The sequence below is a fragment of the Pollachius pollachius genome (genome assembly GCF_949987615.1).
Source record: "Pollachius pollachius genome assembly, chromosome: 19".
Taxonomy (NCBI): domain Eukaryota; kingdom Metazoa; phylum Chordata; class Actinopteri; order Gadiformes; family Gadidae; genus Pollachius; species Pollachius pollachius.
Window position 1 is genome coordinate 16082215 of NC_136952.1, and position 26789 is coordinate 16109003.

A 26789-nucleotide genomic window follows, 5' to 3' on the forward strand; every position below is an offset into this window, starting at 1 on the left:
TTTTTGATTCAATAATTGACAAAAGTTAAAATTGTGACGAAAGTGGTTATGCTGTTCACTTCCTGTATTTACCTTTGACAGTCGCTCAGTGGCGCAAATGTTTTGATCGTGTAATTACCGTCTTATGAACGATAAATTCCGTTTTAAATGTCGTATTATCACCGCGACGTCCGCGTCGAGGATCGCCGACCCTCCTCCGTGAAGCAGACACTATACGGAGCGTTTTAACGTATAACGGGATGTTATTAAGAGGACATTGCCGCTCTACTACAGGGATTCCAGAGCCATCACAACAATCCAGGATCCTCTGGTCCCCAAATGTCCCACACAGACGATAGCGAAGATGACGTCTGGGAATACAAACCCCTCAGGAAGAAAAAGAAGACTGCATCTGCAAGCCATTCCAAAAAAACCTCCAAGAAAAACAACTGTTCCCCAGCGAAGTCAGATGGCAGTATTAGCAATGGACATGTCCCTCACACATCTATAAACATCACTGGGAGTATTAACAAAGGACATGTCCTTCACAAATCTGTTAACCGAACTGGTAGTATTAGGAATGTAAATGTCCCTCACACATCTGTAAACAAATCTGGTAGTATAATGAATGGAAATGTCCCTCACACATCTGTAAACAACACTGGTAGTATTAGGAATGGAAATGTCCCACACACACCTGTAAACCACCCTGTTAGTATTAGCCATGGAGATTTCTCTGTTATTAATTTGGGCCAAAGCGACCAAGAGGCTGCCACAGTGTCACATACTCTCTGCCCACATAGACCGGAGCCTACAGGTGATGGAGCTACAGAAAGTTATTTCTGTCCCATCTGTCAGATGCCCTTCTCCATCCTTGTGGGAACGTCTGAAATAGGGCATGTGACAGAATGCCTCGACATCCCCAGGGACGATACCCTAGGTAAAGGCATGTTGATATCTAATTAGTTATGTTTGAAATGGATGGTTATAGTATGCAAAACAAATGTCAGTAAAGGTTGTTAAGGTAAACGTGTTATTTGCCTTGCCTTTGTATGACTTCACTGTACTTACAACACATTGTTTTTTAATCTTTAAATATGGCCCAAATGTCATAACATTTTGATAATAATTAAATATACAGCCAGTATATTGTATTGTACAAAAAATACTCAAAGTAGTAATTATTTGTAGATCTCATTTATTGTAATATTACAACAAAAAATTAAATTAAAAAAGATAACCCATGGCATGTTTATTTATAAAGCCACTTAAAAAAAAGGACATCCATGGTGATTTTAGGGATCACAATTAAAAGGAAAATTAAGAAGGGCAGAAATGTTTCTAATAACTAACTTTGCTTTGTAAACTTTCTACAGAATGCCCAGACGGTATCCAGTGTTCCTCCAACGTCCTGAACCACTACAGGAGATACAACCACACATTACTGGCCCAAAGTCGAGCCGCCAACGCCTCAGTCTTGTTCTCCCTCACTCAGGCAGGCGAGACCCCCCATGGCTCGGGGGTCCGCTCCCCGTCCCCCTTGGAGAGCTCACAGGACATCTTTTCATCGTCTCTGCCCAATCCCCGCTGCCACCTTTCCTCAACACCGATTCGGTTGACTTGTTCTCAGTCCAATACCAAAGCTTCCCTGGTGGGTGGCCATCTTGCTTCAACTCCCACTCAGCTGAAGAACAGCCTTCTGCTGCTACGCTCCCCCCGTCCGGAGGACTTCAAGAAGAAGAAAGGATGGATGACACCGAAGGGGCCTAAAACTAAAGTGGCTGTGGAAAAAACGAAACCAACAGTGTCGCCAAGGCCCTGTGATGCGAACGGGCAGCCTGGAATCCTGGAAGCTGAGAAACAGCCAGACAACCCGGAAGTTTGTCCTTTCGACGACGAGTCAATCTCCTTCTCCCCTCTTTCAGAGCTGCCTGCTGAACTGGAGTTGGAGGACGAGGTGGAGGGAGTGGTTGAGGGGAGTGGGTTAAGAAAGGCTCTGTTTCCTCCGAGCCTCGCTGAGAAGAATGAGGAGGAGAGCGAAGAGTCCCTGGAGCTGTTCAGTGACGACGACTTCCTCAACGACTTCCTTGATCACCTGGAGACTGACATGGCGCCCGAGCGCAGAGTAGAGCAAGCCAACTCTCCTGTCTGCAGCACACAGGTGGAAGCAGTTTTCTCATTAGCAGCACCTTCCAATCAGCCATCAGACACAGCAGCTGTTGGCATCACTCCCACCTTCACACACAGAGAAACCCATGGAAATCCTGCAGCAACCAACGTCCAATCCCCTCAAAGCGTCGTTCTGGAACGTTTACGGCAAAGCTTAACCGATTCTAACAGCTTGTTCTGCCAAAGCGTGAACAACATCAACAACAATTACCCAACACTTGGCTCTTCTCAAACAGCCAGCTCAACGTCAACCCAGGCCATGGCCCCTGGGAAGCCTGCCCTGGGCCAGATGAAGGCCGGACAGGGACCTGGCCTCAAGCAGACCGACATCGGGGTGTTGTTCTTTGGGCTCAAGCCCCTGAAGGAGAAGCAAGGAGAGCCAGGGAGTGCATCGCAGGACCTCGAAGCTGCCACCACCACCGCCCCAGAGGCCCGCACGTTTAATGGTGGTGGGATCCAGCGTGGGAGTACAAGGGGGAGACGGGGGCGGGGCAATAGACGAGCCAGAAGTGGGGCAGCGGGTCCCATGGGTGCTCAGGCAGATGCAGGGACCGGCTCGGCCGAAGGTGGGGGTCCTGGCCCAGGTAGTGCCCAAGGGGAAGGTTCTAGAGGCGGGAGGGGGACAGGCAGGGGCAGGGGAAGGTGGAACAGGTGGGGAGCTGACGGGGACGGACCTAGACGCTGTCCATTCTACAAGAAGATCCCAGGTGAGAGACACACACACACACACACACACACACACACACACACACACACACACACACACACACACACACACACACACACACACACACACACACACACACTTTTTTTAGCATTGTGTGAATTTTGTTCATATGATTTAAATGTGTATTTGTTCATCCAGGGACCGGTTTTGCAATCGACGCCTTCAATTACGGACAGATTGAGGGGATCTCTTCCTATTTCCTCACCCACTTCCACTCGGACCACTACGGAGGACTGACCAAGAAATCCACCGTTCCAATCTACTGCAACAAAGTAGGTGGTACCTGCTGGTCCAGGCTGACGTGGGGGGTGTAGTTAGTCATGCGATTACTCATTGAATGTAAATGTACATCGGAAATGATAATGTCAATATTTTAATTTGTGTGTTCATGCTGAGATGTGCTTATAATGTTAATAATTAATAATAATTAATAATTACGGGAAGTGCCAATAGCATACAACCAAGAGTTTGGGGCTAAAAATAACAAAATCCTGGATATGTAATTATATTTAGAGGCACCTAACATTTCTGCTATGTTATACAACTGATGTCAATAGGACCACAAATATAATAGATTCTAGGCTATTTGCTACTCCTAGACATTCAAAATCCTTTCTGCATATATGAATGAAGTTATCCAACTTTAAAGTGTATTCTGTGAATTGTGGCAAAGCAGTATGTTGTGGTTCTCAAAATACATCCACTCAAAGGGCCCTGAAAGGGAAAATATAGGTTCCATTTCTTTGAGAAACTGTATAACCATAAATGTAAAATGCAGGCCTATTATTTTCCATTAACAAGCTTCTCCTCCACCTCATTACTGGGGAAGTGCGCAGCCCTTATCAGCTAAACTAAAGTACTGGCCTTGCTTAGCGTTGTGAATTCTAATTCGCCCATTGGCTCTCTCCGTCAGAGTCCGATTCCGCTTTTCGTCGTTAACGCTCCGTTCAGAATGGCCTTTGGAAATTGAACAGATTGATAAAAAGCACCGGCTGTTACTCTTGAGTAGGTGGTTCAAGTGGAGGACAGAGAAATGCTTTTAAGAACCATTTCAATTTGCAGATTTAATGGACAGCCTATGTAAATATGCACCTTTCGGCGCACCTCCCATAGCCCCCTGTGTAACTCTCACTGCGGTGGTCATGAATAAATATGCTTTTAACTTCCTCGCAATGTCAGACTCTCCAGAGGAGTATGAGAGAACGTAGTTTAACGATGTGCTCATGATGCACTTGGTGTGTATTAACAAACATTCATAAACAACTAAAACGTGCTCCACAAATCCTGCATGGGAGTGTTTTAAATTCAGATGCACTATTGTTAAGGTCTAATCTGTAAAGCTATATTTTTGGATGTATTATGAATTAATTATTATTTTTCTAATCATACACTGTGGTGTGTATTTAGTGTTTGCAAATTGGCTTTAAATCAATAACGTGTTTGGAGTTAGCCTAAAGCTTAAAGATTTTCTTAGCTTTGATAATGCCTGGAGTGAGTAGAAGCAGGATGGGGACACCAGAGTTAAGGCGAGGGAGTTGGTTGAGAAATAAATGGATGATCCGATGATCCAATAGTTGGCTCGCTGGGTCAGAGGCCAACTGTGGCTGGCTGGGTCACAAGGTTACGTTGCCAACTGGGTCACAAGCTAACTGTTGTGGAGGAAACCAAAGAGACAGCAATAAAACTCTATAATTTAAGCAAATTTACTGAAAGTTTTGATTTGTGGGCAGGAAAGTGTGGTCGTGATTGTTTCACTTGCTTCTAAAAGGCTCTGCCTGGCCCCAAACGCCTGCATTCTACCGCTAGGTAATCCTGACCTGGAGACAAAGTACCTTTATGCCCTCCCTGCTTAAGGACTCGCTTTTGAATTAGATGCAAGACACATAAATGCCAGACACATGATAAGTGCCTAATCAAATTAATTGTTTTTGTGAAACCAAGAACGCTTGCATGTGTGATCATGGCATTCTAGTGATGGATAAATAGATTTCATTGTGGAAAATCTAATAAATTCTTAAATAAGCACTCGGGATATTGCAAATCAAATCCTGAAAGACGAATGCAGAACGCTAAACACTTACTTGATGGCTATAAAAGGACCAGATTCCAGCAGAGCTGATTCACCGGTGCCTGCAGGTTACACCTCACCCCCATACCTTGAGGGACGCCTCTACCCACCAAACCCTGATGGCTCCTTCGAATCACAAGTCTACTGGTTGGAACCCTCCTGCTGTGTAGCATCGGCCATCAGAAAGCGGCGTTACCATAACCGCAATGGGGTTAAGCGCTGCGAGTGAAGGGGGTGCCCTCGCAAGCATGTTTCTTGGCGTAACCATGACGATGGCTTGCCATGGGGCGAGCCATCGGCCACTAGTTCGCTAGTGGGAGAGAGGTTCCCGGTTCTCCCCGGTTGCATTCGTGATTGCAAGGGCTACTCCGCGCTCTGTTCAGTCGTTTTTATAAACTAGGTGGGGTAAAACCTTTATTTCTGGCTACTCTATTCCGACCTTTGATTGAATGCCTTGTTTGTTCCCAGCCCCACTTGTATGTCTCTCTGGATAAAAGTGTACTCTGCTCAATGTGACTCAATGTGAATGAAAACCCAGAAGCAATGATTTAACATGGTCCTCCACTGTGGGTGCAGATCACAGGGAACCTGGTGCGGAGCAAGCTGAAGGTGGAGGAGAAGTACCTCCACATACTGCCTATGAACAGCAGGGTGACGGTGGACGGCGTGGGGGTCATCCTGATGGAGGCCAACCAGTAAGTGACCTACGTTGGGTTGTCCTCTCATCGAGGTCAGGGCGCACCAGAGCGAGATTCTGAAAAACAACACAAATATGATAATACCAATATGATAATGCTCCAGTAGGACCTATATCATGGTATTGGTTTATGCAGATTTTTTAAAATGAGTAACCCTTGCTGGAATATATTTGATATTGTAATTCCCTTTTCTGTGTGACAGACACTTATGAATCGCACTGCATGACACCATGGGACTTGATTACGGCTCTGCTAAAAATAATGATGCATGTGTTCGAGGAGTTCATAAAATGGCTGTGGGCAGGATAGTCTAGGGGGCTAGGGTGCTTGACTCCAAGCTCAAACTTTCTGGCTTCCAACCCCAATGTTTACAGTCTACCTGCATCCAAAAGCAAGTTTCCTAACGCCCTACCTTCCACTTAAAACAAACTGCCATTTGCTTTCGATAAAGTGTCCGTTTTTAATGTCCATGGTATTGTAAGACGGACCACATGGTCTTCACAGGGTTAATTGTGTTCAGTGATAATCTAGTTCCCCACGCCGGCTCTCCTCGTCCTAGTTGTCCCGGAGCAGCCATGTTACTGTTCTTCCTCCCGGACGGACAGATCGTCCTCCACACGGGCGACTTCCGAGCTGACCCGACGATGGAGAGCTACCCTGAGCTGCTGAGCTGTAGGGTCCAAACCCTCTACCTGGACACCACGTCAGTACCCGTCCCCATGTCCCGTCCTCTCTCTCTTGAGCTCTTGTTGGGCTCTGTCTGGTTCTTTCCCTCGACCTCTGTCACTCTGCCTCGTTCGCTCTCTCTTTCTCTGTCGTCCTCTTTTCCTGTCTTTGTCTTTCTCTTCAAGTCTCTTTTTCTGTCTCTCCCCCTGTCTCTTACTTGTTCTCTAACTTTAATACTGTTTTAAAATAGTTATTGTTTGGTCTCAAAATCGTTGTAATGGTTCATTGAGGAGTAACATTCCAAGCTTTCAGTTGGTAAGTTACGCTCAAAATACAACGTTGGATTTGTAGCACCTTTCATCTATGGCAGTGAGCTCACACAGCAGATCCAAGGGGATGAACGATACACAATGGATTGACGGCCTGCTGCATGTCTCTGTCCTGCCTCCAGGTACTGCAGTCCAGAGTACACCTTCCCACGGCAGCGGGAGGCCATTAGCTTCGCCGCCAACACCGCCTTCGAGCTGGTCGCACTCCACCCCCGCACTCTGGTGGTCTGTGGCTCCTACTCCATCGGCAAGGAGAAGGTCTTCTTAGGTAATGTTTACCATGTCGACAAAGTTTACACGGCCCTGAGGTAATGTTTACATGGTCTTCTTCTGAGGTAACGTCTACAAGTTCTAATGAGCTAATGTTTACATTGTCTTTCTGAGGTAATGTTCACAAGGTCTTCTAAGGTAACGTTTCCATTGTCTTGGCTAACAGATGGTACTTTTAGGAAACCCAGAATGTTTTTTTTTTACCATTTTATAAGTTTCAAATTGGTTAGATTAGGTCAGGAGGTAGAGTGGGTTGACTTGGAACCGGAAGGTTGATAGTTCGATCCCCAGCTCTTCCTAGCTGAATTTCATGGTGTCCCTGAGCACTTAAAGCTTACTGCTTGCTCCTGATGAACTGGCTGTCGTCCTTGCATGGTTGACTCTGCCACTTGTAAGTCAATTTGGATAAAAGCATCTGCTAAAATGGCCTAAAAAAATCTGGTTAGCTAAATGAAAGTAACAGCATGAAGTAAGTAAGTTGAATGCATGTAATACCTCCTTATTTCCCAAATGAGTTGACGCAGAAAAACAATCAGATTACTGCAATTAAAAATAGGACGTTCAATTAAAAAGGCTCATATATTTTTCAGTCTTGGAACAGGTGGAACCGGTAAGCGTGTTACCAGGCGTAACCATGACGATGGCTTTGCCACACGGCAACCTCCCCCATTGTCGAACCGCTCCTCTTCCTTTCTCTTCTCTTGGAGGATTCTCTTATGAGAGAAGAGCAAGTGTGTTGTGAAATATGTTCCCTCCTACGTTACCTAACCCCCTCTGGCTCTGGTTAATGGAGCCACCCTGTGTTGGACAGAGGCGCCCCCTCCTCTGTCCTCGTGTAGCACCAGCAGGAAAGCATGGGGGCCTGAAGTTATCAGTGCATCCACAAATGGCTGGTGCTTTCAGACGCTGCCCGATGTACCGCAAGGTGACATTTGAAAGCAGTTGAAAGAGTTGAAAGAACAAGCCATCTTAGGCCTTGTCCAAACTGCGTCATGTGTTGATGGCCTTGGTTGACTTTAGTGAACGTATGCAAGTGTAGGATTAATATTTATATATATATATATATATATATATATATATATATATATATATATATATATATATATATGCCATTTGGTGAATGCGCTAACATTTTGAATATCCTCCTGCAATACATTCTTAGAAGATGTTAACAAGGTTCTGTTGAGTAAAGTTTACAAGGCCTTTCTAAGGTAATGTTTACAATGTTCCAATGTCGTTGTCAATGTGTTTTTTTTATTAGGATTGTGTTTTGTTGTAAGATGGATTTTTTGTATTTTCTTTTATTGTCCGTAGCGCTGGCAGATGTCCTTGGGTCCAATGTCTGCCTTTCCAGGGACAAGTACAACACCATGTGCTGCCTGGAGTCTGAGCCAATCAGAAAGCTGCTCACCACGGACTGGAAGGCCGCCCAAGTTCATGTATTACCCATGATGCAACTCAATGTCAAGGTATGTGCACCTTGTTTACCTGGATTTTAGGAATCTGTTAAGAAGTTCCATGATTGTTTATCCTTAACTGGATGTTATAAAGTTGGGATAACTACAATTAGGAGTGACCTCACAACTAATTGACCAATGGTGCTCATCATAAGCCTGACCAATCACAAACATTAGCCTACTTGTTTCGGTCCCATGCACTTTACATACCATTTAAAATAAAACACCTGCTTAATGGACCCTCTCACACGCACAGTTGAGCCTGGACCAATCTGATTATGATCGATGTTGTCTTCAAACAACAATATATAATAGCAGATAAAACAATTTGGATGGATGACTAATATCATGACTAATATCATGACTAATACCGCCGTTGGTGTAATATAATATTGTAATATCAACTTGGAATTTATGAACAAATGTCCCTGTTTGGGCTTGGGTGAGCAGGGCCTTTAAAACTAGTTGTTGCTTTCCCATACTCGTATTCCACTTAACATCATTAGTTGAATACCTACATACAGTCAAATCACTCAAAGGGCTTCACGAGGCAAATCATCCACGAAAACACCTAAATGGAAAGGAAACACCCCCAAAACCCAGAGAGAGGTAACTTTGAGAAGGAACACAGACAGGGTATCCCCCCTTCCAGGGGACGGTTGGGACTAAAGTAGCTGCTGAATGGACAGACAAATAAAGGAAGTCAAACATATTTTAGTTTGACAAAATGAATGTGTTTTTTTTAAATCTGAGTTGATGATTATTTCCCAGATTCTATTTGCAATGCATTACCCATTGCAGGAACTCCACTTCTTTAGCTGCTGCTGCTGCTATTGTTAACCAGTTGTTTTGTAGAGCTCTGCTTACGCACTGAGGTGGCCTAACAGCCCTATCACATTCAGACCGGGGTCTATGCATATTCAGGTGGGAAGGACAGAGCCTCAGCTAATTAGTAAATGCTAATCACAACGATCAATTAGCACCTTAGGTCACCTCTGCTCAGCTAACACGATTGGATACAGCGGCCTGCCTGTGAAACGGCAGATAATGTGGCTGACTTCCTTATAATTTCCGCAATTTATTTCCATCCAGAATGGCTGACTGAGATTTGGGGGAGGTGGGCTGGTAACAACTCTGTTTCTTAAGTTGAACCCAGGACAGGAAAAAAGCAAGCTTGTTCTAAAGACGTGCTTTCTTCTTGTTATGAATGGGTCACCTTGAATATCATATCACATGAGGTTATTCATAGCCATAGTCATGAGGCTGGGTTGGTTGGCGCCACAAAGGTGTCTGTAGATGTTTTGCTGTTTTTAATTGGAACAAACTGTTAGAAGCTCAGTGTTTATGTGGGGAGGGACTGTTTAAAGGGAGATCATATCTTATTTGGAGGCTTATTATTTTGAGAATTTGGTTTGTTAAAACACAAAGGTACGATAACTTGAATTGGTATTCTTGGGATTTATTTGGGGAGATTATAAACTTTAAGGTATTCTAGGGTCGGGGGATTGTAGGGTTAAAGGGTTTTAGGGTTCTAGGGTTGGGGGTTTTAGTGTCAAAGGATTTAAGGATAATGTTTTCCAAGCTTACTTTTCATGTCAGCTTTCCACACACTACAAAATATGTTTATTTAATGTGTGTATATGTATCTCTAAAGTGAGTTAAAATGGAATTGAGTGATGAAAAAATATATTTATTAAGTGTGTGTGGGTGGGTGGGTGGGTGGTTGGGTGGGGGGCAGGGCGGAGTCAGCATGCACATGATGCCCATGCTGTCAAACTGCTGATATATTCTGGAGCATTATATCACTGGTTCTTAAGGTTCCCCAGCTAAGTCCCCATGTCCTCCTCTGTCCGCAGAAGCTGCAGGACCACCTGAGTAGGTTCTCTGCTCAGTACGATCGGCTTGTGGCCTTCAAACCCACTGGCTGGACCTTCAGTAAGCAGATGGATTCAGTGGAAGATATTCAGCCCCAGATCTATGGAAACATCACATTATATGGTAAATAAATACCATTCTGTGCTGCACTGTTCCCGCTTTGTTGTGAAACTACAGCGTGCAATTCGGTTGAATAGATGGACGAACTCAAATTCATGAGCTCCTAAAGGCTGGAGCACCGCCACGCACTTCCATTAACCGTCTTCTCAGCCACAGGCCTCGCCTTTAAATGGAACAGCATCAAACCCCGCCCCTCCAAGGAACAGCCCTAAACCCTCACCCCTCCAAGAAACAGCCCTAAACCCTCACCCCTCCAAGGAACAGCCCTAAACCCTCACTCCTCCAAGTAACAGGCCTAAACCCTCCCTCCTCAAAGGACCAGTCCCAACCCCTCCCTCCTCAAAGGACCAGTCCCAACCCCTCCCTCCTCAAAGGACCAGTCCCAACCCCTCACTCCTCAAAGGACCAGTCTCAAACAGTCCCTGCCCCCTCAATGGCAACCCTCCCAAATTACTTTTTGGTTAATTTTAGGGGTGACAGAATACTTGTTCGTCCTGCAAATCTCAAACAAACCTTTCCTCACCCCTCAAACAAACACTCCCTCACCTTTTTTTTTGTATATATCAAGCTCACAGACCAAACACTTTCACATGTGTTTGGTAAATCCTTATCTTATGAACCACGTCAAAGACGCTGTGAATCCCTGTGCGAGGTGAATCTCCTGGAAAGGCCCTAGGGTCATTAAAAAACAATGACAGTCACAGGATGACATGTACACGACTCACGCAGACAGACGTTCCCCTCGTCGCTCCTCTTAATTACTTTTATTTTCCAAACATGTCCTGGCACGGCGGCAGACAGCTGGCTTCCTGAAAGTTTCACTCGCTAACTTAACATCTTCTCTCTGTTCTGAAGTGTTACAGACAACGCCCTTTATGAGAATACCAAGCACATGGTACCCCAGACTGTGAAACGACACGGTCTGGCAGGCTATCCTGTTGAATATGGAGTTTTACAACACAAATTAATTGAAAAATAAATGTTGATTATTTTTCATTTAATTTAAATTCTTTTTTTATTTTTTATTTCTTTATTTTAATTCTATTGAGTCAATTATTTGGAAAAAATATACTGTTTCAATTTAGTAATTAATTCCTTCCTTCCTTTTGACAGGAGTGCCCTACAGCGAGCACAGCAGCTTCCTTGAGATTAAGCGCTTTGTGCAGTGGCTGCGCCCCCTAAAGATCATCCCTACGGTGAACGCAGGCAGCTGGGCCAGCCGCAAGGCCATGGAGGGCTGCTTCAGGGACTGGCTCGCCGAGGATAAGGCCAACCACTAAACATGAGATGTCACTTGATACGTCTCTTCCAAGCCATTAAATGCAGACGGATAGCTAACCCTACCTACTCACTAGACGGTGGCCAGTAGGACATGATCAGGTCATACAACTGGGGGGTGGACACTCCCACTGGGAGTTAATTTTAAATGGCACCTTATGGCTAATCTACATCACATTTGCTGGTAAAACAGCGGCCCTTAACCGACCTGCATGACTTTGAGACAGATCAGCTTGAAGAAATACTCGCTTACTGACTTTATTGGTTTGCAACAACATTGGTAACGAATTCAAAACACACACCGCATCACATCCGTTATACGACTGAAAGGTTCTATGAATGTTGTATAATTGGCTGTCTGTAATATAATCCACAATCTAGTTTGAACAATCATGTGGAATCCCCTTAACTTGGCATTCCTTTTTAATATACAGTTTTTTAACCAAGTTGCATTTCTATTTTCATATAAAAGCAGTATCTTACAGATGTTCTAGATGTACTCGCAGATGTCTATGTACCCGGTTCAGAATACTGTTAATTCATAGCTTTATGTTGTTCCTACAGTTCCTACAGTTACCGTTAATACCCCTAAATGATATTGCACAACCCCCCCCCCCCCCCCCCCCATTGTCAGTGTTAATTAAGCCTCCTACTTGACTTTATTTGGGGTATCCTCTTAAGAGTTGTGTAATAAATATGGGGGTTACCTAAAGAATATAAGGTATTATGAAAACACAGTTGAAACTAGACTGAACGTGCATAGGTATGTATGTGTGTGTGTGTCTATATATACAGTGGGGCATAAAAGTATTTAGTCAGCCACCAATTGTGCAAGTTCTCCCACTTAAAAAGATGAGAGGCCTGTAATTTATCATAGGTATACCTCAGCTATGAGAGACAAAATGAAAAAAAAAAAATCTAGAAAATCACATTGTCAGATTTTTAAAGAATTTATTTGCAAATTATGGTGGAAAATAAGTATTTGGTCAATAACAAAAGGTCATCTCAATACTTTGTTACATGCCCTTTGTTGGCAATGATAGAGGTCAAACGTTTTCTGTAAGTCTTTACAAGGTTTTCACACACTGCTGCTGGTATTTTGGCCCATTCCTCCATGCAGATCTCCTCTAGAGCAGTGATGTTTTTGGGCCTTCACTGGGCAACACAGACTTTCAACTCCCTCCAAAGATTTTCTATGGGGTTGAGATCTGGAGACTGGCTAGGCCACTCCAGGACCTTGAAATGCTTCTTACGAAGCCACTCCTTCGTTGCCCAAGAGGTTTGTTTGGGGTCATTGGCATGCTGAAAGACCCAGCCAAGTTTCATCTTCAGTGCCCTTGCTGATGGAAGGAGGTTTTCACTCAAAATCTCACGATACATGGCCCCATTCATTCTTTCCGTCACACGGATCAGACGTCCTGGTCCCTTGGCAGAAAAACAGCCCCAAAGCATGATGTTTCCACCCCCATGCTTCACTGTAGGTATGGTGTTCTTTGGATGCAACTCAGCATTCTTTCTCCTCCAAACACGACGAGTTGAGTTTTTACCAAAAAGTTATATTTTGGTTTCATCTGACCATATGACACTCTCCCAATCCTTTTCTGGATCATCCAAATGCTCTCTAGCAAACTTCAAACGGGCCCGGACATGCACTGGCTTTAGCGGGGACACGTCTGCCACTGCAGGATTTGAGTCCCTGGCGGCGTATTGTGTTAGTGATGGTAGCCTTTGTTACTTTGGTCCCAGCTCTCTGGAGGTCATTCACTAGGTCCCCCCGTGTGGTTCTGGGATTTTTGTTCACCGTTCTTGTGATCATTTTGACCCCACAGGGTGAGATCTTGCGTGGAGCCCCAGATCGAGGGAGATTATCAGTGGTCTTGTATGTATTCCATTTCCTAATAATTGCTCCCACAGTTGATTTCTTCACACCAAGCTGCTTACCTATTGCAGATTCAGACTTCCCAGCCTGGTGCAGGTCTACAATTGTGTTTCTGGTGTCCTTTGACAGCTCTTTGGTCTTGGCCATAGTGGAGTTTGGAGTGTGACTGTTTGAGGTTGTGGACAGGTGTCTTTTATACTGATAAGGAGTTCAAACAGGTGCCATTAATACAGGTAAACAGCCTCTTAAAGAAGAAGAAGTTACAGGTCTGTGACAGCCAGAAATCTCGCTGGTTTGTAGGTGACCAAATACTTATTTTCCACCATAATTTGCAAATAAATTCTTAAAAAATCTGACAATGTGATTTTCTGGATTTTTTTTTTCATTTTGTCTCTCATAGCTGAGGTTTACCTATGATTAAAATTACAGGCCTCTCTCGTCTTTTAAAGTGTGAGAACTTGCACAATTGGTGGCTGACTAAATACTTTTTTGCCCCACTGTATATAAAGGTGCTTCAGTGTCAAACATAAACAGGGACGCTTCAATGCAGGGAAAACCACATACAAACACACACACAAAGTGAGTGAGAGTGAGTGAGGTGCAAATCATTTGAGAAGCAGGTGAGATAGGAGAACACAAAAGCAATTAAGGCATCTAACTTAAAGAATACAAAAGGGAAAGATAAAGAGCTGGTGGTGCTGGAAAGAAAGAATAGAAATAGCGACAAAAGCTAGAGGCAGATTAGGAGATATGAGCGAGAGGCGAGAAGACGGAACCCATTTTACGAGCACAACAGCAACAAAATGCCAGGCTGCAAATGGGCCAAATATGGCTGGAGTCTAAGCTTCCAGGAGTTTTAGCAGGTCTGAGGTAAGGGCCCACCATTGGGATTAGGTGAACCATTCAGACTCAGCCATTAGCTGCTCATATAGCTTGTCATTCATTTGACAGCCGACCACCGATGTACACCATAGAACCTGTTGTGATTATATGATTGTTAACTTTAGCATTGTTTTGCAATGTAGCATGGACTGCAAAACAACTGCCCTCTGGAGTTAATATCATTTGAACTTGAACTTGGAGTTTCTTGGAAAGCAATAAAAAGAAAGGCAACAATATTCACCATGCAAAGTGCACAGCACTTATAAATGTAGTGTATGGACTGTTTTACACCAGGAGCTCATTGAAGAAATTAGGAACTAGCCATATACTTTTAATTATCAATAAGAGAAGCGAGAAAGCAGTTGAGCAAAGTTGTTTGATTCTACAGCAAAAAGCAAGCTAAAAAAGTCAGCACATTGGAAGGATCATTAACCTGAACAGATGGAAATTAACAAAGAGTTGCTGATCAAGTTCCTGACTACAATACATTGTGCATATACATGATTGCATTGGCCTAGTTACAGATGGCAGTAGCGCAATGTGTGTGAGAAATAACTCTATCCTCAAGAGTTCAGGCACAATGTTTGACAGCTTTGTAAATCAATTGTATCAGCTTTATTAATCAAGTGTGTCAGCTTTGTAAATCAAGTGTCAGCTTTGTAAATCTATTGTGTCAGCTTTGTAAATCAAATGTAGCAGCTGTGTTAATCAAGTGTGTCAGCTTTGTGCATTCAAAGCTGTAAATGTTTGAACTAGAAATGTTGAATACATGATCCAACAGATATACACATGCTTCTGCAATTCCACTAAGCAACTGACAATGTATGAGGAGCCTTCTGACTCCCAATGACTTGCAGTCAGTGGACGTGTCAAGTGTGTGCTTTGCGCAGTATCATGAGTGCAGTTACACTTCCTGTTAATAGAGGAGAAAAGCGTTGCATCACCAATAACAGAACTTCAATGATGGGATGTGGGAATTTTACTTTTCCAGTGAGCATCTCTTTCAGTTTAAGGCTTTGACTTTGGAGATCAGTTTTGTTGTTTCTCTAAAGAGTGGAACCCGAGGAATAATTCTAAAACTGTTACAACACATGAAAACTTGTTGCAGAAACTACATTGGCAAATTAAATCAAGAAGGCCCTCACAGTGAACCAACCTAGAAGACACTCCCGGACAATGAGAACCAGCCGAGAAGACACTCATGGACAATGTGAACCAGCCTAGAAGACACTCATGGACAATGTGAACCAGCCTAGAAGACACGCGTGGACAATGTGAACCAAGAAACCATCAAAACCTGATCTCTTTCACTGTGCCGAGTGCAGCCTACCATGCTTCAGCAGGATGAGGTCTCTTTCTTGTCTCTGCTTAACACAGTTGTTGGATGGGAGGGGAGAGCAGCAGGGAAGGGTGATCATCTCTTGAGAATGGGCAAAATTTAGGATATCTGGATAGAGGTGGCAAAACACATGGATGTTGCGAGGGATTAAAGACTTAGTTTGGCATCGCCATGACTCTCAGCAATTCAGCTGGGTAACAGCCAACCTCCCACATGATGCTTGAATGCAAGAATGCTTATGAAAACTTAATTAGAAGTCTACAGGAGAGGCTGCTGGAGAATAGCATGCGTGTTTGAATACGCGTGCAAAGAAACTGCATCTGCTGCCTAACTTTCAGACCGTCACAGAGGATGCCTTCGTGGTTGACTACAGGCGCATCAGCCTGAGGTAGATGGGGACATCAGCCCTGTTTAAAACAAAAAGACTAGATAACGTTCTGTTATGTCCTTACTCGTTCAAAAGAATAATCCGATAATCCAAAGAGAAAGGGTATTGGAAAAGGAGGAGGAGATACTGTTTCTCAATCACACAAATTTGAATACAAATGCAATGTCATGGATATAATTTCCGTGATCCAGTCCACATATGTGGAATTAGTTGTGTTTGTTTGCGAGTGTGCGCATTATAACAGTCAGTGGTATTGCTTTACCAGCAAGGTGACATATGCTACAGAGGAGCAGATGGGGCTTAGTTAGACGCACACAAGCTCACATACTCACTCATTTACCTTTAGCCGATTCCTACATCTTGACTTAGAAGTGAGGCTGAAAACAGTAGTAGTAGTATCTGGTGCTTCCTAGCTACCTATCAAGTTGACATGTGCTCTCTCTCTATCACACACACACACACACACACACGCACACACACACACACACACACACACACACACACACACACACACACACACACACACACACACACACACACAGTCTAACCATAATAACCTTTAGGGATGGAAAGCATAAAGTATTAATATATATTGGATATATATATATATATATATCCTTTTTTTTTTTTTTCAGGTTTCAGTTTAACCAGTTTAAACTATACATGTACAAACTAGCAGGGTGGTAAAACCTAAAACCAAAACAAATAATATGAAGGAAACATTGACTGCTATGGAATACGTGAATCAATATTAAATAAATAAATAAAACATATGCCAATGAATAAATAAATGAGGCAATCCATTTATAAATAAATGTAAATATAATCAATATAGTTCGATAAATAAACACGTTTATATTTTTTAGAAGGATTTTCTAAAGGATTACTGTTCAGGGGACTTTGCCGCACTGTATGTAATTCAGGGAACTTTTTCCCATCATGCCACATTTACTAATTTAATGCTAAATTTATTTCATATTGAAAAATTTCCATCTGGTTTATTAAAATAAGTACAGCAGATTTATTAAAACAATTGAATAATTCATAATGTCATGACGTTTTCAGTTTGGTCCATGGTTTGCGCTGCGCATGCGCGTCGGGCAGTCATCGAAACACATGGAAGCAGGTAAATGGAAACCAAGTAACACAGTCCGTGCACTTTGTTTTAACACATTGGTATGCAATTATCAGAGTTTGTGTTGTGGTTCTTAGTTCTAGTCTCTATCATAGTGAACTTTTATCAGCTGCCGAAGTATTTATGGTAAAACGTGCATCACCGGGGTTTTCGTTGGTTGTTAGCAATACCTTTTTAGCTCACCTCGGCTAAAGCACGTGGTGGCCGACATTAGCAGCAGGGTGGAAAAGTTTTTGTTCGCTCTTAAACAACACGTTTCGTTATATCACTCAAGGAACGTAATAGCTATATCGGTATAGCTGCTGCATGTGGCTCCGCAACTAGAGCGGTTTGGCCGGTAACCGGAACGTTGCTGGTTCAATCCCCGGTGCCTCCTAGCTGGGTCGAGGTGTCCCCTGGCACCCTGGCTGCTCCTGACGAGCCGGCGGTCGCCTTGCCTGCTTGACACGGTGTGTAAGGTGAACTTGAATGTGTTTGGGTTAGGGTTCAAGTTCAGCCTGAGACTCATTCATGAAGAATGAGTCTGATCTCATCTTCTTTGTTTCGCCATGCCACGGTTGTTACATCAATTTAGGTTTATATTATTCAGGGTTCTGAAGCGTGATCGTGGCCACACTTAACCCACTTGCATAGACATATCAACCGTTTATAATTAACTGTGTTCACACCAAACGCGACATTTGTCGCCCGTTCACGTTGTCGCCGAAGTTTTGTCGCGCTACAAATCATAATCTGTCGCTGGGCAAGTTTTGTCAGGCGAATTTGTCGCGCCACAACTTTTGGCCGCCAACGGTGCTTCATGCCAATTCATTCTCAACCACGGCCGAGATAACCACCATTGCATGTCTTTACCCGTTGTGGAAGAGGGAGAGACGTCGGAGGACCCGACGCAGTCTATTCATAATATTGCAATGACCACGGAAGCGGCAGTGAATGAAGTATTGATTAGACAGAGATTTATTATATAGGCCTACCTAATAAACCGTTGGAACACACAAGACCGGAAACCATAGCAACCCGGTAAACAAACCCCAAGAAGCCCATCCCTATGAGAGCTCCCCTTGCTACGGCCATCCGGAGGCGCACAGAGCTTTTGGCCGTGATATTATATATACAATTATATAATATAATATTATATATAGCGCTCCGGGAGTCGCCAACGGCAACAATCACTTTCTCCTCCATGCTGCAGTTCACCCCGGACTGAACTGCACCAAGTTTTCCCGTTGAACGCTGATTGGCTGTTACGTTACACATGTCACTCAGTGGCCACGCTGATTGGCTGTCATCACGCGAATTTCGCGTCAAAGTTGAATTATTTCAACTCGAGCGAATTTGTCGCGCCACAAATCCTCGTGAATGCGCTCGCCTGTGCAGGGCGAAAGTGTGGTGCGACAAATCAAAACTTGTCGCCGGTTTTCTCTAGTGAATAATTCGCCCGATACGCGTCTCAACGTTCACTTTGTATGGGATGTTGTCGCTCCGTCGCGTTTGGTGTGAACGCACAGTAACTCAAGAGCTCAATTTGCACCGACAGAAATGTCTGTGGCAGACGTCGACCTGATGGGATTTGGACCAAACATGCACATGCCGCTGAGAAGACCGTCCACCGGCCCCGGGGGCGCACCGTCCCAACCCGTGGCGATGAGCCCAGCGGGCGGTAGGTCTGCCGGAAGTTATCAGCATCTGTGGTGTCAGCGAGTGGATGGTTTAAAAAGCAGCGATTTGTGAATGAGTGAACGAAACATTTTTTTTATTGTTACAGGGGATGCACCGTCTATGATGATGAAAGTGGATGTGTCAGTACGTATTCGCTTTCGTTTTCCTTTTTGTCAAACATGAGTCCCAGGGTAGTTCTTCCCACTACCCTGATAACTCTTTTTGGGAACTTATATAAAAGTACAATTTTGTGTCTTGTGTCGCAGCTGAAAGGATCCACTCCTCCAGCAATCGTCCTGAACTGTTGCAACTACTGCGGTAAGCAAGGTAAATTAACCATCATCTGAGGTGTTCCTACTCACTGAACCATTGGGTCCTTCTAAGCATTTTTATTTATGGATTGTTTAGAAAAAAATATTGTCTGCTCAACTTTTTACTTCAAAACCTTATACCTTTTTCTGAACTGTATACCGGCATTTCTTATCGTACATTATTCTATTTTACACACAACACAGGATATATCCCTAAATTCACCAATGGAAGTAGTGGATATCTCGTAACTTAACAGAGAAATACCCCTCTCTCAGAACTATACATTTTCATTATATCATTGAGTTTTTCAGAAGCTGACTTTTTTTTCTTTGCGGAAGGCCATTGCTATTGGTTCCTCACGGCATCCCTCTGCCCCGCCCACACGCCTCTCATGTTTCTCTACCTGGCAGTAGACCAGTAAAAGCCCCAACACATTTGTCATCTCTAAAACATTAATTCCACAACATTTAAGTTGTAATGTTTCGCATTTTGCATGAGTAAACTGAACAGTGGTTTAATTATAGTTATATTACATAAATAAACATGGCCGTTTATTTAAGTAGTAAAGCTGGGCAGCGGCACTTCCCTTCATGGCCAACTGTGAGGAATTGTCCAACATCTGTTGTGCATTTCTATTAGCAGAGCTGCTTGTTCAGCTGGCAAATCCACCAGGTTCAGCTTCTGGCAGTTTTAGCAATAAGCTGTTAAAATGGAAGGTAGAGTGGGGTCTTGGCTTTGTATTTTTAAATGTCACCTTCAATTTCTCTCGGGACAATAAGGCTTATTACTGGTGAAAACAGAAAGGTGGGCTCTGTCTATTGGCTGCAGTTTACTCTCCCTGACTAGGCAGATATATATAGTGTATTGGTTCGGTACAACATTTTTTTTAAACAAAATTTTCAGCTAATTATCTTTTCTCTCAATCTTTTCTCAAGACTGCTTGATTGTCTTGCATAACTTGCAAGACAATCTTGGTGTCAGGGAATTAGTCAAATTCTGATAAGCATATAAAATAGTACTGTAGGGCAACGATATGGTGAAATTTGGATACATATGAAAACATATATATATGTTTTCGCGAACGATTTGTTTACAACGAACGAATCCCGAAGGTGAACGACGAGAACTGATTCCCAAAAAAAGAGGACTGATTCTTTGATTCTTTTCTTTTTTAACATAAAACCAAAAAATGTTCCCGTAAATAAAATATACAAACGAACAGAGCTCCGTCCCTCCGCGACCTTATATTTGTTGAGTCTAAAACGTTCTCAAAGATTCAGCCAATGAGAGTACTACAGCAGGTAGCAATCGTGTTGCCATGGCACATGGGTAAACAAATGACAAGGCACCGCCACATAAGTTAACGACGCTGTAGGCTTCAACATCATGCAAGCACTTTATACGTTATCTTTTTATTTTGTTCTACAACACAATTGCATGCTTTGATAAAGTATTGTTTTACCTACCATTGAAATGGTCAAACTGCGTCGTATAGGCCAATGCTACAGAAATTCGTTTTTTTGGTTTTCCGAGCGCACCGTGACTGAAAACTTTTTATTTGTTTTATTCCCCCTCGTTTCCACCGTGCAGTTCGGTGCGGCTTGGCGCAGCTCAATTACGGCTGGTGTTTCGACTGCCGACAGTACCCTTATGGTAGGGCAGGCTGTGAAAAAGCCTTAATTGGCGAGCGTACCCAATACTTATAAACAAGGTGGCAGGGGGGCAGACACCTGTGAGATTCCCTGTCAAATGACGTAATCTGACTTAACGAACGATTCAAACGGTCGAATCGTGATAGTGAACGGAACTGAAAGAACTGATTTCCGTAAAATAATCGTTTTTCCCATCCCTAATGCACAGGGTTTCCCCTATGAATTGTTCAGGCCTTGTGGTACAAACCGAAAAGGGCATTGTTTCTGAAAACATCAAATTATTCATGTGATTAGGCCAGTTCATTTAATCTGGTTCATGTTTGTCAGTAACAGTGGCCCACTTGCCCTTGTTTAGTACTGTTATTATCGCAGGCAGTGTTTCCCCAATATGCATTCAGGATTCTGGATTGTCAGCGCCACTGCAAAAAAAAAACGTACAAACAAAAATATTGAAAAAAATAAAAATAGTTTCTGCCAAGTTCAAGGCACATTTTCACAATGATCTGGTCTCAGCAGATACCTTGACTCCGTTGGTTATGTCATATTTGGAAGCTCAATCTGTTCATTTTCCCCCAAAAAATCCCACCGAAAGTAACATTTAAAGTTTTTTTTTCAACTGTTTAGGTTACCAGCTTACAGCACGACTGCTACAAAAAAAACTAGGGGAAACACTGCTGCAGGCCATCCTTTAAGACCGCTAGACCTACGGGGACGTTCGTTGCTGATTGTCCCTTCGCTTCCTGCTGTCGATATATTTTAAGAGCAGGAATATAAAGCATCTGGACCAGTTCTGTTATGTTTATCGCAAAAATGATTGCAGTATAACGTAACCATGCATTTAAAGTGTATATACAATGTACACATTGTGAAGTCTTTTGTACACTCATCTGTCAAGATATCATGTCTCAAGAATATACAGCTGTTGAGTCATTGACATCATTTTAATAGTTGGATATTTTCAAAATATGGATATACCTTCTTTATCCCTAAAGTCACGTGCCTCTATGGAGTTCCCCAAAATTCTGGCAAGACTAGTGGACCTGGAAACCTCTGGGTGATCTCGGGTGGTCTAATCAACGTGCTGTGGTTTTGCAGGAACCTTCCGGTGTAATGGCTGCATAAAGACCTTCTACTGCTCCGCTCTGTGTCACCAAGAGGACTGGACGGCCCACAGACACATGTGCCTCTCCAAGATCACTAAACCTGAAGGGTAAGCCCAGGCTTAGTCCCAGGCCTATTTATCCATAAAGTCAAGTCTGACAGTCAGCCACGAAACTTTAATAAATGGTGACCATTTGAATGCTGACTATAACATTGAGCAACAAGGTATTTGTATTAGCACTAGGGCTGGGTATTGCCAGGTACCTCACAATTCAATTCGATTCTTTAGGTCTTGATTCAATTTCTATATTGATTTGATTTGATATTGATCCAATTGCTTCGATATCGATTCAATAATACGTGCAGATGACAAAAATATCTAAATATTATTTAGAATTAACCATTTCAAAATGTATTAACCTTTAACTAGCAAAAAGGAATGCACCATTGTATAGTTTTGTTCCTGAGCTAAACTTGCAGCATAAAAGTAATAATCATAACATGGACAACTGTAAAAGGGCATGTACATTTAGGCGTACTTGCTTCTAGATTACAATGACTGAGTGCTTCGTTTTTTTTTTCATTTTTCATTTTTTTTAATGGAAATAAACAATTTCAAAAAAATTCTGAATCGAAATTGAATCGAGAACAAATAAATTGCAGTGCATTGATGAATAGATATTTTTACCCAGCCCTAATTAGCACCAAAATGCTTTTCCTTAAATTAAGACTTGTATTGTTTAGTGAGAAGGCCAAGGAGATCCCATGTCAACAGATAGTGGATGGACCCAGTCAGACTCAAACCCAGCCAGAGTCAGAGGTAAAGATCGCCCCTTATCAATTATGTTGCAGGAACAGGAACAAATAAATACATCTTAAATCCAAACCGAGAGCAGCTATAGAGCTCTTGAGACTCAATCGGAGGGTGTTTGGGTCTTATCTACCGAGAGGAAACGTTAACGTAATCATGGACTGCAACAGGGGAACACTCTATGTAGCATCATTAACTTGCTACAAGACATAACATCCATAAAGTGTCAGTGAACCCACTGTATTAAGATGAAATCTGGACAGTAGAAATAAGTGTTTTAGAGTCCTTGAAGGGAATGTTACAACCCTATGCAATACTGTTGTAGTACCATCATTGTGTATGAGCATTATGATGGGAGGTATTAGGGAGACTAGCGAAAACATAGGATTTAACTCCTCCTTTCTCTTAATTATGGTATTTTTTTTAGTAAGGTGAAAAATGTAAGATTCCTTCGTTAAGTTCCGATAAGAAATTACCACGTTTAAAAAAATTATATGAAATGTGTTCAGGTTCAATAGCTCTTTAATCTCTGTGGTGTATTTGTGCTTTTCTATATTAAATAACTATGTATCCAATAATATAAGTATTAAAGCATAGAACATAAAGTAATACTATTGCTAATACCTGCGGCGAAGCGGTTTAGCAGCTGTCTTTATTCAGTGTAAGCGAGTTTGGGTTAGAGTGAATAAATTGTCTGTTTCTGTGCTCATATTAATCAGCTCTGTACAGCGTCAACGGTGGGTGCCAGTGATGCGGCCATCTGCCCCAGGGTCTTTTTAGTGGATCTGAAGAAGAAGATCCTGGCTGTCGGATCAGAAGTTAAGGTACATAATTATGACCTGTGTCTAAAGCCCATCCACCCAGTATATACATCACTTGTTGAGATTTGATATTTTTTTGCCTTTGCCTTTGAGCAATAATTAAACTATCGGTGTATGAAATTTGTGACTGTGAGGTAGGATACTGGATGATCCATGGGTTAGTGTGTAGAACTCCCATCCGAGAGGTACTGGGTTCGATTCACAATGTCAGTAGTAATCCTGTAGTATGCATATGTGAGCAAGGTACATAAGCATGTTAAAAGGGATTAATTAGAATTAAAGCAAGCAGCATGGGGTCATATTGGTGATTGGCTAACATATTTTTACATATCTTACACTCAATGTTTGATGTATGGTGAAACAATAGGCTGTACGATCGAGCTATGATCAGATGTAGATCTACATGCGCTCTGTTAATAGAGTAGTATCCAGCATACTACTGCATCCTAGATGGTATCTCGCTAGCTGAGCTTCACATGCGCTGTAGGCAGGCAACTGCCAAGAAACACTGATTTTGTCTTTTAAAGGTCCCATGGCATGAAAATCTCACTTTATGAGGTTTTCTAACATATATATCATTTGCCCTAGCCTGCCTATGGTCCCCCAGTGGCTAAAACTTGTGTTCGGTGTAAAACGAGCACAAGGTGTTCTGCCCGCCTTTGGAAAAAAAACGGAGGCTCAAGTGCGCTGATTTGGAATGTGGTTCCATATGTCGTCATAAAGGATCTAAGCTCCTCCCCTTTCTCTGCCTTGCCCGCCCAGAGAATTTGGCCCACCAATGAGACACGACCGTGTGTGTGTGTGTGTGTGTGATTACACACACTGTAACGCAAGTGTTTGCTGTTGGTGTTATTGCGCATAACACGTCGGTTCTTTGACGTCTCTTGTATTTCCACAACAAGACTAGTTGGGGTTATCTCAGCCATGGTTGAGAAGGAGTTGGGGGAAAGGAACTTTGGCTTTGACTCCCTGAAGTACATGAACTGTGCGCCGCCAGTTGCCGCGAGACACAACCGCCGCGAAGCACCACCGCCCGGCAGCAGGCAGCGCGCGGTTCTGTCTACTTCAGATTGATGTGGAAGCGGAAGAACCAGAGACGTCGGAGAACCCAACAAAGTCGTTTGTGATTCATAATATCGTCTGGAGGCGCACACAGCTATTGGCAATGATAATATGTATTATATGATATAGATCAGAAGTCTTCAACAGGGGGTCCGTGAAGGTACAACAGGGGGGTCGCAAAAGTTTTGGTTGTTTAGACATTTTTTTATATTCCCCCCGCAATTTTTTCCACAAATTGAAATGTCTTTAAATAGACATTAACATGAATCCAACACACTAGCCTTGTTTACATGGACACTTTTGATCCGATTTCTAATCGGAATAGATCTATTCCTATCATGCGATCCGAATGTACTATATATAAGGCATTTACAAAAGTGGTAAGCGTACGTTCGTATGTCTCTCGGGCACACCTGACACATTTGGACTGGCTGCGACATTTTTATGTATTTGATTTTAATGAAAGCCCAGCAGGAGAGAGCTTTTCTCTGCCTGCTCCTTCAATTAAGAAGGACAGCACAGCGACGTCAGTTTCTCATCCGGTCTTTATATCTACCCCCTCCTCCTCCGCAAACAATACGTATTTGGATGAGAGTGCGCAGCCAAGACTGTTGGGAGAGAGAGATTGCTGTTATGTAAGGGATAATGTACAGAACGCTGGTCATTATCGGGAAAATAAGCAATCAGCAGAGAAATAGTCTGCCAAAGACGTTGATGTCGCTTAGCAACCGGACACGCTGGGGTTGATAAGTTACTGGACTACTTGCAGAGTGTTAAGACACTAACAAACATCACTAATTTTCGTTTTTCACATTTATGTTTTAAAAATGTTAGTTTGAATAGCTTTTATGCATGATTACATGCAATTGACAGACATTGTTGATCTTGGCAGGTATCAGTTTATTATGTTATGTTTATGAATGGCAATGGCATGGCCACCCTACTCACTGTACCTTGCACATGTTTAAAATAAAAACATGAATATATGAACCTGTGTATTATTTGAATATCTTAGTATTGAACGCAAAATAACAAGATACATTTATACATGGCACTATAGGACAAGTTTAATATAAAACACAATTTTATACAGTATATTAGCAGGGAGTCCCCGCTCCATCCCTCCATCAGTTTGGGGGTCCTTGGCCTGGAAAACGTTGAAGACCCCTGATATAGATATCTATATATAATTAAGGTATGTAGCTCCAGGACTGTAGCGCAAATGTTGTACACTTCCTTGTTATTTGGATAACCGTTCTGCTGTTGGTGTTATGGCGCATAACACGTCGGACTCTCGTCTCTGGTATTTCCACAACGAGACTCGTAGTTGGGGCTGTCTCAGCCATGGTTGAGAATGAATTGGGGGAAAGGAAATTTGGCTTTGACTCCCTGAAGTATATGGAGGAGAAAGGGATTGTCGAATGTCTCCCGCCGGAGCCCCGCTTCCCGCTGCCGAGGGACCACCGCCCTCGGCGCTGCAGGAGGCGGTGGTGCGCCTGATTTCCACCGGGGACGTACGCGCCGCGGAACGGCTGCGAACTCTGCCCTGCGTCAATCCCCACCGGGCGCGGAACAGCAGTGTAGCGCTGCCTTGCGAGCCAGCCGTATTCACGCGAGATCACGTGATAATCCTAAACCTAATGTACTCACCTTCCACTCCCAAAACTACTGCAATTAAATGACAGGCTTTGTCCTTTCTGACATTGTCCTTATAAAAAAGATGATTTATTTCATCAATTATTTTATGTTGCTCCACTTCGAGAATCAGTCACTCATCGTCCATGTTGCCAACCCTTTGAGACCCTTTGATTGATTGACTGCTGGCCTGGTGCCACCGGTCATGACGTAATGTTGATGTGAAGTTGTGATGGGCTACATGAGCTGGGTATTGTTTTATTTTGAAAATTGACCGGATGCTCTATGGCTTTTACTTTTTCACTTCCTGCCCGGCTCGATCTGCTCTGTTGCGGTTCAGCAACGGCTCGCGTCAAAAATAGAAGTGCTACGGAATGATAGCGCTGCGGCGCGGCGTGCCGCTCCTGGGACGCTGCTGAGACGTTCCGCATTGCTCCCGGTGGGGATGGTTTCATTGAATAGAGTGGCAGCGATCAG

General features: G+C 43.1%; 2 protein-coding genes across 2 annotated transcripts in view; both read left to right on the forward strand.

Moving 5' to 3' along the window:
* Window positions 1-136: 136 nt before the first annotated feature.
* On the forward strand, window positions 137-13406 carry dclre1a (DNA cross-link repair 1A (PSO2 homolog, S. cerevisiae)). Its single transcript, XM_079757494.1, has 9 exons — window positions 137-919; window positions 1356-2855; window positions 3014-3147; window positions 5520-5638; window positions 6201-6344; window positions 6759-6904; window positions 8221-8375; window positions 10220-10361; window positions 11472-13406. The coding sequence occupies exons 1-9, from the start codon at window positions 319-321 to the stop codon at window positions 11636-11638; spliced, it is 3108 nt and encodes a 1035-aa protein (XP_079613620.1). The 5' UTR covers window positions 137-318; the 3' UTR covers window positions 11639-13406.
* A 3807-nt stretch (window positions 13407-17213) lies between these two features.
* The window catches only part of tdrd1 (tudor domain containing 1), a gene marked incomplete at both ends in the record, with an annotated part of 37203 nt that continues 27627 nt past the window's right edge, over window positions 17214-26789 (forward strand). Inside the window, 7 exons of the mRNA XM_079756853.1 lie at window positions 17214-17250; window positions 18797-18919; window positions 19025-19062; window positions 19185-19245; window positions 21978-22092; window positions 22728-22803; window positions 23514-23618. Of these exons, the coding sequence (XP_079612979.1) occupies window positions 17214-17250; window positions 18797-18919; window positions 19025-19062; window positions 19185-19245; window positions 21978-22092; window positions 22728-22803; window positions 23514-23618 (555 nt within the window). The remainder of the gene's footprint in view (window positions 17251-18796; window positions 18920-19024; window positions 19063-19184; window positions 19246-21977; window positions 22093-22727; window positions 22804-23513; window positions 23619-26789) is intronic.